The sequence below is a fragment of the Mixophyes fleayi genome, chromosome 12 (genome assembly GCF_038048845.1).
Source record: "Mixophyes fleayi isolate aMixFle1 chromosome 12, aMixFle1.hap1, whole genome shotgun sequence".
Lineage (NCBI taxonomy): Eukaryota > Metazoa > Chordata > Amphibia > Anura > Limnodynastidae > Mixophyes > Mixophyes fleayi.
This window is the reverse complement of record NC_134413.1, coordinates 83,492,249-83,511,606: the sequence shown is the minus strand read 5'-3', so window position 1 is coordinate 83,511,606 and position 19,358 is coordinate 83,492,249. Positions and strand designations below refer to the sequence as shown.

The 19,358-nt window shown below is 42.4% G+C and overlaps 1 protein-coding gene across 1 annotated transcript in view; it reads left to right on the top strand.

Annotated features, from left to right (window-relative positions):
• Positions 1–853: 853 nt before the first annotated feature.
• Positions 854–19,358, top strand: part of LOC142108951 (NACHT, LRR and PYD domains-containing protein 12-like) — a 54,593-nt gene continuing 36,088 nt past the window's right edge. Inside the window, exons 1-3 of the mRNA XM_075192921.1 lie at positions 854–1,129; positions 13,924–14,101; positions 16,958–17,023. Of these exons, the coding sequence (XP_075049022.1) occupies positions 854–1,129; positions 13,924–14,101; positions 16,958–17,023 (520 nt within the window). The remainder of the gene's footprint in view (positions 1,130–13,923; positions 14,102–16,957; positions 17,024–19,358) is intronic.

Sequence of the window (19,358 nt, the reverse complement as noted above, 5' to 3'; positions counted from 1 at the left end):
GATGATGACGGTTCTTCCTGTATCCCCTGCCTCCACAGAAGGATCATTTCCTCAGCAATGACAAGAGAGGCCCTAAGCCGAATGCTCTTAAAATTGTGTGTGTATATTCTATCATGCACTTTCCCAGTCAGGATTAAGTCTCCTGCGTAGCCAGCCAATAATATTCATGGGGAGGTTCCATAGTCTCCGCTATATATTCTCCTTCTGAATGCATGCCGAGTCTCTTTGTTTCCTGCAATGGCGTAGTCAGGCTGAGTATTGCTGGATGCATATATCCATATTGCAGATTGAATATTCTTTGTATTTTATATTTTTACTCCCGTCTGAGCTCCCTTTCTGCTTGCTTTTATTCATTGCCCATTCTCTTTCTCGCCCTTTATTCCATTTTCCTCCTTTTTTCGTCTGTCCCACTCCCTCCCCTTTGTCTCTCTCTCCCCCTGCTCTTTTCTCCTGTCTGCACCATTTTCCATTTCCCTATATCTCCCTTGATTGTGTCCCTGGTCATGTCCCCACATGGATGCACCCAGAGTGACACCCCCTTCCCATCCCAGGTCCCGACCCCCCTTCTTTTTTCCCTGTATTCCTATACTTCAGCAGCTTCCTACCCCATCACCCCTATCCCCCTCCCTCGCCTAGACCAAGCCACCATGGGTCCCCGGACGGTTCACGCACTCCCATTACCAGGTCCTTCCCCCGCCAAATCGCCACATGCCCCTACCTCATAGCTTCCCTCCTTCCTACCCCTACCCCTCATATACCTTGTCTTTTCCACCTACTTCTTCTTTGAGCCCAGTGCCTGTCCCCTCCAACTAAGCCCTCCCTTATCCACCTCCCTCTCAGCAGGACAGTGCCCATGGAGTTTCTCAATGGTCGGTTGCAATACACCCACGCCCACTCCAGACGGGTAATCAGCCTTTTTCAGCACATTTTTGCACGACCCCCTCCCGCCTTCTCCATTGCCATAACCCCTCTGCCCCTGGATTTGTCCTACCACAGTCCTGCTCCCTCTCCACCACCTCTGCGACTCGTGCTGAGTCCCAGACGCTTTCCACATCTGGAGGAAGGAAGACCGTCTAATATCCCTTCTTGTCCAGCTTTACAGAGATCACACTTGACGAAGGAGGTGTCGGTACGACAGCGGGAGAGAGGTCCCAAGAGTTGCTGATGTAACAACTATGTGCACTCAGGACAAGCCAGAGGGGCCGTTGCCCTGCTCGTCTTTCATGGGCATTAAAATAGACACCACAGATGAGTGCTGCAGGTTACCTATGGATCAAAGTAAGAAGATGCAAGACTTGTTATTATACACCCTGACATCCCCATCTAGCACACGATGGTGAATCCAGTCACTGTTAGGTTACTCCAATCTCGGGACTGTGGCCACCACACTCACAGGCATATCATTCATGTCCCGACTACAGGGTGGCGTGGATCCCACAAAATCATTCCTAATAACTAAGGCCCTCAAAGGATGGGTTAAGATCCCGGCCTACAGGGATGGATAAGAGGAGACCCATAGACACCGACATGTTGACCAATTGATTGGTGCTTTGCCAGCTTCAACATAGATGATGATGAATTGCTTCTATTTAGTGCTGCTTTATCCCTCACTTTTCGTGGAGCCTTCCGGGTTAGCGAGTTGCACAGTCCAGGGAGTTTTGTGGCGGCGCCATAATTAACGGCAAAAACAGTTAAATCCAAAACTGATCAATATGGTAAAGTGCAGTGGTTGAGATTACCCACCCAGGACGACATGGCTATCTGCCAGTCGCCCTTTTTATAAGATTGGCGAGGGTACACCCCCTGGGGGGGAGCATGTGGTTGCTTCATGCCGACGGTACCCCCCCACCCTCATGAAATTTCAGTTTAATGCACTGATTATGTGCTCATTGGCTTATGCGGGTCTAGATCCTACACAATACGGCACCCACTCTTTTAGAATTGGGGCAGCTACTGCTGCAGCTGATAAGGACACTTCCACCACGGCTATTAAATCTTTAGGGTGTTGGAAATCTGCCACATACAAGAAAGACATCAGGCCTCAACCATAAGTTCGGCCAGGTTCCCTGGATACAGGCCTTATTATCTATGTGCCTCCAGGGTTTTATGGATTTTCACCTTTCCGTTCCCCTCTTCCTCCCTAGCCCAAGTTTCCCCACTACTCTGGCGTGGGAGTTTCCCTGGTGTGCGGCTCGCTGTTTTGCGGCAGTCTGCTTATATGGTGTGTGGACCACTGCTCTGGCAGAGGTTTGCTTAAGATATATGCGGCCCACTGCTCTGGTGGGGGCCTTCTTGTTGTTGTTTGACCCACCTTCTGTGGGGCCCTGCTTAAGATGATGCAGCCTTTTCCACGGGGGGATGCTTAATGATGGTACAAGTCCACTGCTTCCCAGACATCGCAGAAAGCTAGTATTAAGCATATGGTGTTATCGTGGTTGGTAGGGTTTACTGCCCCCCTTGAAGTAACATGACTCTTGGTCCTTTTGTGTGGAGAAACCCTTGACTTACCTTGTGTGGGCACGTCACTGTCGAGTCCAGAGGGAGTGTAGTCACTCTATTTCCAGAAGTTTAACACCAGTCAATTGTAAAGGATAACTTCCTGGGTCCAGTGGGTAATAGTCTGACCTTCCACTGTTTGGCTTTGCATTTATTTTACTGACTGCCCTGCTTCGTAATAGGTGCCACCGTCCAGAAGATCCGGATTTGTATCATGTGCCACTCATGTGTGTACTGGGCGTCCAGCAGAGCCGTAACTAGGGTGGTGCGGGCGGTGCCGTCGCCCCGGGCGCAAGCCCAAAGAGGGCGCAGCAGCCGCCCGCTACCTAGCTCTGCTGCCAGTGTTAAGAAAAGCCTTTGACTTCCGAAGTGGAACGCATGTGCGTTCCACAGACAGGAAGTTACAAATACCGAACTTCCTGTCTGTGGAACGCACATGCGTTCCACTGCAGAAGTCAAAGGCACATCGTGAGTGAAAGGCTCCGCTGCCAGCGTTGGACTAGCTTGCGGGGGGGGGGCGATGATTGATCAATCACTCCGCCCTCTTCACTGGTGGGGTGGAGGAGGCTGCCGTCAGCGTGGGAGGAGGCTGGGATATAGACTGCACTCTTCAGCTGTGCACTGCCTTAGTTAGGCACAGCACGGCTATGTACTTTTTACAGGCACAGTCTTCTGTTGTTTACATGTGAATGCCCCGTCCCCGCTTCTGACCACATGTATCACAGGAGAGCTTCTGAACCTACTTCCTGCCGGCACTATTATTGAGTGGCTTCATCTGAGGTGTGCTGGGGCGCGCTGTGCAGTAGAAGTGGAAGCGCTCAGAGGCTCCTTCAGAATGAATGGGTCACTGATGTGCAAGGTATGGTCCCCCCCTTTCCTTCCCTCCATGTTTGCCAGTCTGTCTTACTGCTGCTTGTATCCTAATTTGGTTTCTCTATCCCCCCCCCCCCTGTCTCCCCTTTGTTTTTATAACAATGTCTTGAAATGCTTTGTATAAGCAGCAGTTATATATAAATGTTCAAACGTGTCATCTGAGATATACACAGTGTGCTGGGCATTTATAGATCAGTCAGAGTTATTTTTTGCATGCTTTAAATAGTCATTAGGGCAGAGAGTCGGTTGTTAATTTATTGGAATCCCACCACTGTGTGTGTGTGTGTGTGTGTATATATATATATATATACACAATTATACATATACGAATTCTTTCAGTAAAGTGCTATACACACCCACATTAGGCTGGCCACACCCACTTGTCAAATGCCACTCCCACTTAGATGGGGGGCGCCGGTGCCCTGTCTCGCCCAGGGCACCAAAATGTCTAGTTACGGCACTGGCGTCCAGACACTGTTTAGTCCGAAACTGGACCCCTTTTTTTCCACCCCGTTCACATCAGGTGGGTGGCAAAGAGGGGATTAATGTGGGAGTCCCTTATACCCCTATGGATAGAGGAGGTGACTATAGACGTTCCTCCCGATATACTTTTCATACATCTGGACAACAACAACCTAGGCAAAGCAAGTACTTGGACCTCCAGATCTCCATTAGGGGGATTTGAAAGCCATTTATGCTTGGTGGCCAACGGTTAAATTATGTTGGTCCAACATCATATTATGCCTCTCAGGGAGATCTGCCTTCCCCTCTCCCATTATGAGTACGCTACTTAAAAAACTCGATAAGTCCACGGGGCAGGTAATTTGAACGCTGGGGGGTATAGTAGTCAACCACCCGCTAATTACGGTGGACCAGGTGTATCTGTTTCATCCCGATGGAGTGCACCTGACCGAACAAGGACTTGGACTCTTTATAGAGAAACATTTTAAGGTATTAGGGATGGCAATGAGGTCACTGGGTGGCGGGTTGTGATCTTCTTTAAAAGGATCACTGCTGTTGTAGGAGAGCTTCGCAATCAACTACTATTAAGCATATGGTGTTACTAATGATTGGTAGGGGGTCACTGCCCCCTTTGAAGTAACATGACTCTTGGTCCTTTTGTGTGGAGTACCCCTTGGCGTGCTTTGTGTGGGCACGTCCTTGTCGAGTCCAGAAGGGGTGTAGTCACTCTGTTTCCAGAAGTCTTAACATTGGTCAAGTGTAAAAGATAACTTCCTGGGACCAGTGGGTAGTGGTCTGACCTTCCACTGTTTGGATTTACATTTAGTTTGGCTGACTGCCCTCGCCACTTTTCAGTATTCGTTTATTCAATCAAAAAATAAAAACTATGACCTTTGCCATATCTAAATATGTTTTCGCATGGTTATTATATGGTAAATACACTAATAATAAATGAACATCAGAAGGAGGTTGGGTGCACGAAAAAGAGAGATATCGACACTATGCATTTTAAATACATTAAACCCTTTATGACCAGGGTGCTGTGATCTTTCATGACTAGGGGCCTGATTCATTAAGGATCTTAACTTAAGAAACTTCTTATTTCAGTCTCCTGGACAAAACCATGTTACAATGCAAGGGGTACAAATTAGTATTCTGTTTTGCACATAAGTTAAATACTGACTGTTTTTTCATGTAGCACATAAATATCAACTTTAAATTTCAGTGTACAAATAAGCTATCAAGTATTTGTGTGCTACATGACTGTGCTAACAGTCAGTATTTAACTTATGTGCAAAACAGAATACTAATTTGCACCCCTTGCATTGTAACATGGTTTTGTCCAGGAGACTGAAATAAGAAGTTTCTTAAGTTAAGATCCTTAATGAATCAGGCCCCAGATCCAGCCTTTCCGTTATGGGTTATATTTTTCTTTTTCACTAGTGTCTAGTTTGTTTTTCTGGGAGTTGACCACTACCCCCAGCTGCTGCATGTTTTATAAGATGGCAGTTCAGGGAAGGTTTTAAATGTGACACCTTGAGTATAAATTTGTTTTACTGGCTAGGGTAAGGCCTCACCTACAGGAGATGCCTTGATAGGGCAAGTGAGCATTTTTCCCATTATAGTTATATTGTGCACAAAATTCTATTGTATGTCTATGCTGACTCATAGTGATTTATATATTGTTTGTGTTTGAGCGCCGGACAACATTTTTCTTATGTTTGCACATAGACATTGGCCTCAATTGTCTTTGGCTGCCTTCCGAAATTATTTTATTCATTTGTACACATTTCATTAATTTAAAGACATGCACCTTTTTCTCTTTCACTAATATATATGAAGACGATTATATATAATATATTATTTTATATTCCATTCTTACCTTGACATTGAAAAGGAGATCCTGCACATAACTCTACTCCCCCCCACTGTAACTAGAGAAACAGGTTTTGGCATTTGAAGCAGGCTAGATGTTGTGAACAACTAGCTGTGGTAGGCTGGCTCCCCAAGAAAGGTATTATCCTATGTTACATAAGGCACAGAAGGTCTGTTTCTCTCTGCTCCCACCCTAAGAGGACAGCTCCCAGCTGATAGAAAGTGTAAGTTGAATGGAATGAAGGTCTGTGCATGTGTTAGTCCTAGAAGGCCATGTATATTAGAGGATGGCTAGAATCATATGTCTTTGGTTTGCAGATGGCTAGTATGTGAAAATAGATTATTTGAATGGATTAAATGGAAAGTGTAACTGCATGTCTTGTAATAAAGTTACAATGTTGTCAATAGAGTTTCTAAGACCATGTGATGTTCCCAATGAGAATTGTAGTTTTTGATAATGGAGATTGTGTGATTAATATGTGACTGTGTTTTAGATTGATTGTGTTGCATAAATAGGAATTGTATACCTTTGTGTTAGCACTATAATTGAACAATATTGCTAGGTATAGTCAGTGGCGGACTGGCCAGGGTGTCCGCTTGCCAATGGCAAGTGGGCCCTGTGGGCCCCTGATGAAGTGGGCCCCCTTGAACATTAGACAATATATTAAAAATGTTGCTGGCCTTTTATCAGCTTGAAAATATATTAGAAGTTCCAATATTATTACTATATGCAACTAAAATTTACATTGTATTACTATTTTAATAAAATAATTTTTTGAGGATACTTTATATTTAAGAATATACATACGTTATATAGACTCAGATCTTTACTATTGCGACAGTGCAATGAAGCTTAGTCTCCGGCAACCGATATGGATATAGTGTTAAGATGGCAGACAATGTGCATTGTCGCTGTTAACTCTTGCAATGCTGTACAATTGTGGAACTATATATTCATTGATTTATGGGACACAACTAAACAGGTTTATGGTGTTTGAATGGAATACAAGATGGCTAGAATGTGAAACTGTAAGTCCTGGGTGTAACTTTATCAAGTTGCAGTTTGAAAAGGTGGATATGTTGCCTATAGCAACCAATCAGATTGTAGCTGTCATTTTGTAGAATGTAACAAATAGTTAACTAGAATCTGATTAGTTGCTATAGGCAACATCTCCACCTACCACCTGGAGTTCCTATGGAATTTAGAATGGATTGTGCAATGACTGAAGGTAGTTTTAATGTGAAACATTTAAAATAATGCAGTTTCTTCCTGGAGAAATTGAGTTTATGGGATGATAGTTAGTTAGTATTGCAACAATGTAGTATACAAGGGGTCTGATGATTAAGGAAAGTCAAGCAAAAAATTAAGTTTTCTCCTGGACAAAACCATGTTTACAATGCCAGGGGCGCAAATTAGTTTATTAGTTTGCACATAAGATAAATACTGGCTATTTTTTAATCTAACACACAAATACTTGAGAGCTTTATTTGTAAATGCCTTAACCCAACTATAAATCTGCCATCACATGTTAAGTTTTCCTCCCCCCTCCAATGCAACATGGTTTTGCCAAGTTGCAAAGTTACTCATTTTTTTTACTTTCCTTTCCTTAATGAATCAGGTCCAATGTGTTTAGAAGAGGCTGAGTTTACGCAGACAATTGAGAAAATGGAGGTTGATCTAATCCCTCCATGCTTTCAATATGGCTGCCATTGTAAGTTAATGTGATCATCATGATTGGATAAAGGAGCAGGAGACTGGATTACCTACTGCCAGGGTAGGGCTGCAAAACTGTATAAAAAGAGCCCTGTTTGACCATACCATGTATCAATCCATCTGTAACTTCCGGAAAGATCGCGTGTACATCAAACTAGCGTGTAACTGTCCTTGTAAGGGCTACTTGAGTTAATAAAACATCACTGCTTCAAGATTCTGCTTTGACGACTATTTACCTGCTGTAATTACTGTTACCTACAGATTACACCAATCTAATCCGTTATCCGGCTGTTCTGAGCTTGGGGCCCAGCATCTAATAATAACGCTCTGCCTGCTATCCTGCAGTTCTGGGCAGTGTGATAGGTCAAGGGGAACCATCCACAGCAACCCTGATCTAAAGGAAGAGGTCAGGTGTACCAGCCCAGGTGCCTAGGAAAGGGGGTACACTAGCAGCGAGAGTTACCCAGGAGGAATTGGTTCTAGGTGCCATTGAAGGAGCCTAGTGTTTGCAGCAGGTCCCTCCTACTGCGGTTAGAGGGATGCAATTGGGATAAAGAAAGGGGATGGTGGCATGGCAAGTCCAGCCGGTCCCCAGCAACATGGACAGGGTGGCATAGGAGATCCATCCTGTCAAAGCCACTAACTAGCACAGAACATGTGAATGCAAGTAAGATATGCTATAAAAATACATTGCACGTACAATATGCATTAAAATCATCTTGATTTATGTATTTAATGTTAAAAAAATATTAAATATTTTTTGAAAATCCATATTTTTATTAATGCTTATATTGTTACTGTTCATTCAATTTATAATTATTTTTTTGATGTGTTCTGTTATGACCTTAGTGAACAGACAGACACTTGTGTGTGTACTAAAGTCTGATCTTTCTACATACAGCAAGTATCGATTAGGCAGAGTGTACTTACGTGTAAAGGGGTTTTCTCCTGTGATCACACAGAATCTCAGACTTCAAACACAAACACAGAGCAGAATTAATTGACTGTCTTTTTCCCAATTTGAAAAAATTGTCTTTTCTTCTTTCTTCACCTATTGTAGCTCAAATAGTAACAGAGGGAACTGGGTACTAAAGTATAATATTTTGAAACTATTTTTTTTTATTGTTGTGGTAGATCCGAGGGCAGATGGATGGGGCAGTCTGGCAGCAGAGATAAGCAGGGGTAGGGATGGTCAGGGGGGAGCTGGGTAGCAGCTGTCGGATCTATGTTACAGCCCACATGTGAGTCACGTGATACATAGTCACAAGTCACGCACACCGCTACCATATGCAATCACAAAACTAAGGCAGTAAGTGGCACATACTACACATAAGCAACAGGGAGGGGAAGAAGAAGATGGAGATGGAAGGGGACACGGGGAAGGGTGGTGGAGAATACAGGAAGAAGATGAGGGAAATGGATGGGGACACCAGAAGAAATGGGGGGTGCAGGAAAGAGAGGAGGGAGATGGATGGGGTAGAGGGCGAAATAGGGGGGGATTCAGGAAGGAGAGGATTGAGATGGATGGGGTACAGATGGAAATGGGGGGATGCAGGAAGGAGAGGAGGGAGATGGATGGGGTAGAGGGCGAAATAGGGGGGGGATTCAGGAAGGAGAGGATTGAGATGGATGATGGATGGGGCACAGATGGAAATAGGGGGGGCGTGCAGGAAGGAGAGGAGGGAGATGGATGATGGATGGGGCACAGATGGAAATAGGGGGGGCGTGCAGGAAGGAGAGGTGGTAGATGGATGGGGCAGAGGGGGAAATAGGGGGATGCAGAAAGGAGAGGAGGGAGATGGATTGAGGCACAGAGGGAAATAGGAAGGAGGGAGCTGGATGGGGACACCAGAGAAAATAGGGGGGGGGGATGCAGGAAGGAGAGGAGGGAGATGCATGGGGCACAGATGGAAATAGGGCGGGCGTGCAGGAAGTAGAGGTGGTAGATGGATGGGGCCCAGGTGGAAATAGGAGGGAGATGGATGATGGCACAAGTGGAAATAGGCAGGGGGCGGAGCAGGAGTACTCAGACTTTAAACAGCATGAGAGGCCTGAAGGAACGCAATGCATTCCGCTGGACCCCCTAATGGCCCGTGCACCCCTCCAGCACAGTTTACCATACTAATAAGTGGGTTCACTGGTTAAAATAGGCTTAAAAGCAGAAAATAGGCACAGACCTCACAAAGGGATAACACTGGATTTGTGCTGCCTTTCTTCCGTTACCTAAATCACAACTTGTGTCCTCTTGTTATACTATAATATATGGTAACGTTGCCAATCCTGACATAAAGTGCTCTATATATTGATTTTTCCCCTTGAAGGTTTCATTGGTTGCTTACCCTGATGATCAATGGAGAAGGACCATCAAACAGCTACACCCAAAGGTCAGTATTACTGTATGCTATGACTATGTATCTAGGTAATTATATGTGACTGGAAAAACTAATTTATGGCACAGGTCGTAAATGCTCCAAGCTCTAAGAATCTCTCTTAAAGGTTATATCAGTGTCATAAATAATATCCAACACCAGACCTCTCACATTCATTATCCCAGAATATCTCCACTGTGTGTCAGGAGGCTGAGCTGCTGGGATAAATTTGAATTACGGGAAATAAGGACACAGGAAAATGTCATATTTTGTCAAATATTATTCGTACAGTATTCATGTGATATGTAAATGAAGGGAAACTTATGACCTGTTGGGTGGAGTTAATATCTCTGTGCGATATATTGGTAAGAAGTTAGGCCAGTATGAAGAATTCTGCAGTAGGAATGTCTTGTTTACTCCTTTTTATTTTATAAGAAACTATTGTATTATATCTGTCATTTTTGTTAATTGTTTTTCATCTTAAGCATTTTGAATTAATTTTCCATACTAAATCACACTTAATAAGTTCATGTCTCTATGTTCACACAAATTCATGTGCTGGACTTAGCTTGGTATTAGAACGCTGCGTAGCTGAAACAGAGGAGATCATTTGGTTTGTGATAGCTCTGATTAAATATAAGTTGTGAGAGATTAGTTTAGATAAAGGGAGAAGCGAAGGCTTCCTGAGTAAGAGTGTCTGCTCTTCAGAAATAACCTTTGTGGTGGCATAATTGGTAAGGCAAAGTTAGTGTGTAGCATAGACATGGAGAGTTTTAATAATTTTTAAGCAGATTAGGTGGTTGTTTTTGACTAACCCTTTGTCACACACACGTCACACAGGCTCAGGTGAATGCTGGATCATAAAACAATAGCATATCAATAATGAAGCCTGGGATATCCCTGTATGTATGCATCATTCAGTTATTATTATACTAAAATAGAGAAATGCAACGTAACGGCCTGTAGCACACAGTGTCCATATACATAGCTGTGACAAAGTCACTGGATTAGTGTTTGATGGCAGGTATATTTCACCTAGGTTCCTAACCTACTTGTTGTTATACCACAGGAAAATGTGTATTGTATGTAAGCTGCTGAAGGGCTATAGGCCTGTTGAAAAGCCAGAAAAGGGTCCTGGGGTTATGGATGGAGTTAGGGTGGGCTCCATCCATTAGGCCCATTAACCGGGTCTTCCAAATCACCAGTGATTCTGCACCCCTCAGGAGTTTCACCTGAGGGGTGCTGGTAGAAGGATATCAGTCTCTCACTACCTGGGGACAGGGGCTTCAGAGTCTCTGTGACAGAGCCTGATATCTGCCTGTAAGTAAACTGTTCTGAAACTAATTTTTGTTTTTTCTTAGTATGTTAGTCAGAAGTGACCAGTTTTAGTCAGAGCTGGACGGCAGGGCGTTTATTTCGGCGTTTTTCTTTTTGTTTTCTTACTGAGTAAAACTGGCAGAGGCGAGTTGCACAAAATCTTTGGACTTGTCTGAAATCTCTCAGCTGCTATAAACACCATCTATCCCAGGAGATGGTACTGGGCACCCCTACCCAGTCATAACACCATAGAGATCACCAAATCCTTACTATTTATGACTCTATGTATGTATGTGACATGTCTGTATGACCATTATATTTTAGTAATGATGAAGTATTGTCTTCCCCATCTCTATTTACATGACACAGAGAAGTTCAATCAGCTTCTATATCAATATGAAGATCCAGCACTGAGGATAATATATGAATATTATAAAGATGATCTTATCTACATTCTGGAGTCAATGGACACTCGTCGTTTCCTCAGTGAGCTGGAATCATGTACTAATCTCAAGCTAGAGGTATGGGAACTCTTCTATACATTACCAATAATTAGATTGTATTTCAAAACCACATTGATATAGTGAAAGTTGAACAATAACTTAAAGCTACACTTTTATTTTGCCACCAAGTCTCAGATTTGATTATAAACTAACTTAGTACAAAGTCCTTACTTACCATTGTGATCTCTTCATCACCGTTTTATCCTATTTACATAACTGATTAAAATGTGTTAATTTATGAATTAATATACAATTCATGAATGTGTCATCCACATCCCCATATAGCACTTGCTGTTTTTGGGAAATTAACAGTTTATGACAAAAGTGCTGAATTTACATGTAGTCACTGTTTGTGTATTTGTCCACCAATCCTTGTATCTTTACACCTACTAAACAATCAGCATCCTGACTACTGCTGGACGGATTCTCCTCACCAACTTAAACAAAAAAACAGTTTCATGCAATTGGGAGCAATATACATTTACTGAGAATGTTTGATCCCTCTTTGACTAGAACAGATATTTGCTGTCCCTGGAATGGAAGAGACTGATTCTCTGCAGATATGAGGTTTATAAAGCACCTTCAGTAGCTCATCTGCACCAATACTTCAGCTCTGCCCAGAAATATACCCAATTACAGGGGGTAAATGTATTAAAGAGAGACTTTTGCAAATCGCTGATATTCTGCGACTTTGACAGCTAAATTTAAAATGGCAGTGTGTTTATAGGCAAACTTGCCTTTAAAGACAAAAAAAGCCCCATGCCAATTCATGTGTACACACTAAGCACGTTTTACAGGATTTACCGTCAGATCAGTGCTCTTCATCTGTCATAACCATCGGCTGAAAAGATTGTGACTATGCACAGTCCATAGAGATCTATGGACACTGCAGGACGTGAGTGCAGAGTGCAGACACACTGTAGGATTGGAACGACATCGGCTCATCGTTGAACGAGATTTTTAGTCCAGTTTAAAAATCAAATGAAACGATACGATGAGCTTTGGAATGATAATCATTCATCGTTGGAATTTACACACTAATGTGATATTGGGCCAAATGTTTGTTTATCGTGTGATTGGCCCGACAATCGTCTGACAAACCTGTAGTGTGTACCCAGCTTTAAGGTAAGGGTATGGTAAATTTTGGCCTTGCTAAATATAGATTAGACATAGGTAGGTGCATGTTACATATGTCAATTTCTTGTCCCAGCTATTTGAAAAAATAAAATGCCTCCTTGTGGCCTAATTTTTAAAGCAGAGAAACTGGAATCCATCAAATTGGTGGTAGTATAACTACCCTCCTGGAATATCAGGGAGACTGCTGGAATATTGGGAGATCTCCTAAACTTCCAGGCAGGAAGGCTAAAGTTTCGGATCCACTGTGTCTCCTGTACTTCCATGTGCACACACTTCTTCCCTCCCAGCACAGGGTTGGGTTGGAGCCTTGCAACCAGCATGTTCCTTCCACGTTCATTCCCCAGTCCGGGGCCGCTCCATTCTCACTCCAATGGGGACTCCACGCTGGGAGTTGCCAATCTGACCAAGTGGGGGGAAGGTACCATCCCTTGCAAGAGGCTTGTCAAGCTGAAACATTGCAGATGGTGGCCCAGACTGACAGTCTGTAAGTGATTTAACTCGCAAGGGGAGGATTCAATGATCTCAACAGAAAGTCAGACATTGTACAGTTCCTATCTAGGAAAAGATGACATTCAATGGTATTAAATACCATACACTTTTTCAAACGTTGGCAAGTATGTTTCAAGTACCAGAGGACAAATTAAAATATACGCATATGTGTTCATCAATGTATCTCTTTGAATTAAATCTTTGGGATGTATTAACCTTTATTATTTATGATGCTGGTTGTTATGTCATAATCTTGTGACTGATGCAATCATAGACATCATAGTAATAGTGACAATTATCCTTCCCATAATTTGATCTATATATGAAAATTAAGTTTCTACCTCATTTATCATGACCTCTTTTGAAACTTTAATTGATGTATTTGACAATAATGCACAAAGGGTATTACATGATGGGTCATAGAAGAATTGTCTTCCAAAGACATTAGAACAGAACGGGATTAAGTAGTTAATCAGAAGTAATGATTTAATTTTTAAGCTTGCAGACAATGGGGAGTACTGATAATTATTGATCGTAATCAATAAGTTAAATTGAACATCAGTTTGTGCATACAGATACTATGATTAATTTTCAGTGTCAAGTCCATTATAGTTATTGAAAGACTGATATCATTAACAGATAAAGGGTTTATTGATATCGATTTTCTGTGATCCTGTTTTCCCTCTAGCGCTATTTGTCCTTGAAGAAAGACCTCCGTGACTCTGCATTTGGTGAGACGTTGGTACAAGAAATTTTGGATGCAGGGAGAGAAGCTGTGATCGGATTCTGGAAATGTCTCTATGGTCTGAAAGCTTATTACGCACATCCTAATTTAGACGCAGTACTGGGTGAAATGTTTCACAAAGGTAACTGAAGGTCCTGCATATGTAAATATAATGTAATAAATAGAACTTTACTCAGTGCAACATTTTAAATGTCCTTCTTACCCTGTTATACACATACTGGTACGAGACTTAATACACCCACTTTACTTTTGCATTCCACACTTTTCTTGTAAATTAGAATTTTGAGGAATTTGTAGTCTATAATTAGAGCTGGGACTATTGACAGCCAATTCATTCTGCTGTGTTGTGTGGTTGGGGTAGGACTGGGAAGACCAAATTCAGCTCCAGAAACATGAAGATTCTAGACAAAATGCAGAACAAGGCTATTATATTATATAATAAAAACTGCTGCTCTTGATGCGCAGTGACTATATTTAAAAGGGTTCTCAACACCTCCTCCATGTTATCGTCTGCACAGGCTGGGTAGCGGAAACTTTCTTCCCTGAGGATCCCACTTCTAACACCACTTGTTGCAGAGGCCCGCTACTGCTGAAACACATGTGAACAGCTGCAACATTTAAACCACCTGCCTAATATTGTGTAGGTCCCCATCATGCCACCAAAACAGCTCTGACCTTTTGAGACTTGGGCTCCACAAGACCTTTGAGGGTGTCCTGTGGTATCTGGCACCAAGACATTAGCAGCAGATCCTTTAATTCCTGTAAGTTGTGTGGTGGAGCCTCTATGGCTCGGACTTGTTTTTCCAGCACATCCCACAGATGCTTGATCAGATTGAGATCTGAGGAATTTGGAGGCCAGTCAACACCTTGAACTTTTTCATGTTCCTCAAACCATTTCTGAATGATTTTTCCAGTGTGGCAGGGTGCATTATCCTGCTGAAAGAGGCCACTGCCACCCGAGAATATGGTTGCCATGAAGAGGTGTACATGGTCTGCAACAATGTTTAGGTAGGTGGTGCCAGGACCCAAGGTTTCCCAGCAGAACATTGCCCAGAGCATCACACGGCCTCCGCCGGCTGCCTTCCTCCCATACTGCATCCTGGCACCATCTCTTCCCCAGGCAAACAACGCGCACACACACGCGGACATCCACATGATGTAAAAGAATACATGATTCATCAGACCAGGCCACCAACTTACAATTCTGGCACTCATGTGCCCATAGGAAGCTCATTCGGCGGTGGACATGTGTCAGCATGGACACTCTGACCGGTCTGCGGCTCCGCAGTCCCATACACAGCAAGCTGCGATACACTGTGTGTTCTGACACCTCTCTATCACAGCCAACAGTAACTTTATCAGTAGTTTGTGCTACAGTAGCTCTTCTATGGGATTGGACCAGGCGGGCTAGCCTTCGCATCAATGAGCCTTATGCACCCATGACCCAGTGGCAAGGGGTAACCCTGATTCTAGCTGGCACCACAAAGTCTGAGATATTACATTCAATGTTTAGCATCAGGATGTAATATATTCTCTAAACTTGGATTTACCGTAATGTAAACTTAACAAAATCAGCCTGTGATTTTCCAAATCACTTGCTGTTTCATTATTCAAATAATTCTCTATCTTTTTACAGGACACACAGGATAAAGGGTAACGACCCCCTACTGTGTATTCAGGCTAAAAAGATGTGTTGGTCACTCTGATGAAAATACTTAAATTAGCATGGGATGTCCTTCAGCGTGGTTACAAAGCACAATTTCCTCCAACATGGCAAATCAATAGATTTACAATACAAAAATCGGTACATTTGCAACAATATACATTATTAAACTGCGCCACTAATTTAAATAAATTTATACAATAACTTATTTATAATCAAGCCACAGTATATATTGGACTTCATGATATCCCTGACTATATTTAGGAACCAAAGTGTTCTCTACTCACTAAAGGATATGAGTGCACTGTAGTGGAGTGGCCTTTGACCTTTTCAAAATAAGCAACAAGTAATTACACATCGGAATGATAGTTGTCCACATAAGCAGGGCTGTGCGATTAACACAAACCCACCCATAGCCCTTCACTTAATACAATATCCCACAGCGTTTCCTCTGCCACAACCTGTACTAAATGACCACATACTGCATGGACCTGGTATGAATGACTATGAGGGTCTGCAAGTGGTGACCAGAGTCTTTACTTGCTTGAACCATGGTTGTCAGTATGGGTTGTTATGGTGTGATTAATACAAAGATATTTACCAGATCTGGTGGCTATGTCTTATGGCAGTAACGTGAAAGAACACTAGAGGCAAAATACATCTACCTGAAAGGAAAATGGGTTGTTGTGATACACAAATCAGCAGAAATAACATGCACATTCTGCTGTCATCCTGTAGGCTCAGTGATGTCTAAGTTCCACCATTGAGTAGAATAATCTGTGCATGTTCTGGCATTCCACACTAGCAACTCTTCTCTGGCTGGATGTAACGCAATGAGGGTTTGCTTTTACTTTATTCAGTCTGTACCTCGTTGCTCACAAAGTATGGACTGAAGAACGTTTATAGCCATTTTGATATTCCCCAGATCCCCTGGGCACTAAGAATGGGACAATATCCTGTTATTTGGGGGTTAAGCGTATACTGTGATTATAAATGTATCCTCATGTAACTGATGTAATTGTTAACCATATATGTTAAAGTCCCTGTCACATGCAGGCCTGCATTTACTAATATAATGCCTCAATCAAGCTCTACTCACTCATCTACTGACATACTCTGTGCTTCTGTGAACATTCTGATTATCGGATAAAATGGATTAGCAGGAGATGAAGGTTAAAGACAATCAGACCCTAGTCAAACCATAAACAATACAAAACAATTATTTTTACCTTGCATATATAGTAGAAGCTCTTATTGAATGATCATTTTAGCTATTTTAATATATGGTAAAGTGAGGTGTTTTCTTACACTTAGGCGTCAAACTTTTGGAGAAGATACTATTGGATGAATACGGGCACAATCTCGCTCCAGAACTGAAAGGTAAATTTATTCTTAAGCTAAATGTGGCGAAATATCCCTTGTCCTATGTTTATCGTCCTGCATCGTTAATGGTTTAAACAGTGTGCTTTGATTATGAATTATGATAGTAGGTTATCTCTGTTAGTTATAATATTGATTATATTCAATTATTATTGTTTATAGAACACCATCCATAATACGCAGCACTGTACATTCATTTTACATGTTGCGTGTTTGCCTTCAAACACTTTGTGATCACATTACTGAATGACCTGAACAGACTTTTTATCCCAGCAGTTTACAGCACTTACCACCCAAAATCTTTGTTGTTTGTTAGGTAATTCAATGAGAATGACACAAATATTATTTTTCACAAGGTCTGCTGCCTCTGTTTTTATGATGGCAATTTGCATATAATTCAGAATATCATGAAGAGTGAATTGCAATTAATTTCAAAGTCCCTCTTTGCCATGACAATTAACTTTATTCCAAAAACAACATTTCCACGCACAGTGAGGCGAAGACTTTTGGAGGATGGCCTGGTGTCCAGAAGGCCAGCAAAGAAGCCACTTCTCTCCAAGAAAAACATCAGGGACAGACTGATATTCTGCAAAAGGTACAGGGATTGGACTGCTGAGGACCGGGGTAAAGTCATTTTCTCTGATGAATCCCCTCTCAGATTGTTTGGGGCATCTGGAATAACGCTTGTCCGGAGAAGGAAATGTGAGCGCTACCATCAGTCCTGTGTCATGCCAACAGTAAAGCACCCTGAGACCTTGGCTGAGAAGCCACTCCCTTGGATTCTCAGCCAAGGGAGTGGGCTCAATCACAATTTTGCCTGAGAACACAGCCATGAATAAAGAATGGGACCAAAACATCCTCCAAGACCAACTTCTCCCAATCATCCAAGAACAGTTTGGTGATGAACAATGCCTTTTCCAGCATGATGGAGCACCTTGCAATAAGGCAAAAGTGAAAAATAAGCGGCTCAGGGATCAAAACATTGAAATTTTGGGTCCATGGCCAAGAAACTCCCCAGACCTTAATCCCATTGAGAACTTGTGGTCAATCCTCAAGAGGCGGATGGACAAACAAATTCTGACAAACGCCAAGCATTTATTAGGCAAGAATGGGCGGCCATCAGCCATTATGTGGCCCAGAAGTTGATTGACAGCATGCCAGGGCGAATTTCAGAGGTCTTCAAAAAGAAGGGTCAACACTGCAAATATTGACTCTTTGCGTAAACGCAATGTAATTGTCAATAAAAGCCTTTGACACTTATGAAATGCTTGTAATTTTACTTCTGTATACTATAGCAACATCTGACAAAAAGGACTAAAACTCTGAAGCAGCAAACTTTTGAAAACCAATACTTGTGTCATTCTCAACACTTTTGGCCATGACTGTATACAGAGAAAACACAGCTTGTTACAGCGCAAAGTCACAGAATAATAAACGTTCAGATAGTACTCACATGATGCAATATTGGTAATGCTGTTGCATATTCGTGAAGGCAACAAAACTCCAAACGCAATTCAGACAACCCCAGAGCCCCTCTGTTTGGTATCAGCAGGCAGAGTGATACATAAAGAGATTCTTCCTAGCCAGCAGACAATAGTTCTTTATATGCAGTACTATGTTCAAACTGTTTACTCACAAAGAGAATTCAAAGTAAGCTAGATGCCAGAATTCTCAGTTGGAATAGTAATGCTGTTTTGCCAAGGTTAATGGACTGGCACTTAGTTGAGTCCTGCCATCGAAGCCGCTGGGCAAGTTGTCAGCTGGCGTTTACAGCACTTCAACTTTCTGTTTCCATGTTACTATTAAAGATGTCTGTCAAATGACCATAATCTTTGTCACATTCCCACCTTTTCTCATCGGTTTATTTAAGCCGGCTTACTGGCAAGATAGTGCTAGATCTTTGTGTTTCTGCATGCCATTGCTGCTAGACTCTTTGGCTCCTGGTATCTGCATTTGGAATCTGTTCCAGTATTTCTGGTAAGTGTCCCAACATTATCGGTATCTGCTCCAGTATAATTACTAGTATTTTAACCAGTGTTCCCAGTATGTGTTCGAGCATTCCTGTTATCTGTTCATAAATTCTTTGTATCTCAGAATGTATAATGAAATAATTTTAAGAATATTGTGATAGTATCTTTTCTCCATGTGGCCAGGTCCAGTGTCTGGCCGCTAAACATCTTTAAATGTGCGCTAGGCGCCGAGTGTATCATATAATTGCTAAAACTGTATTTAATGACAATTAATGTACTTTAAATGCGTTGGGCACCAAGAGCGTAATACCCAACGCCGCACCAATGAAGGAGTTAAATGCCAGCGCTAGTGTCACGGTCGTCTG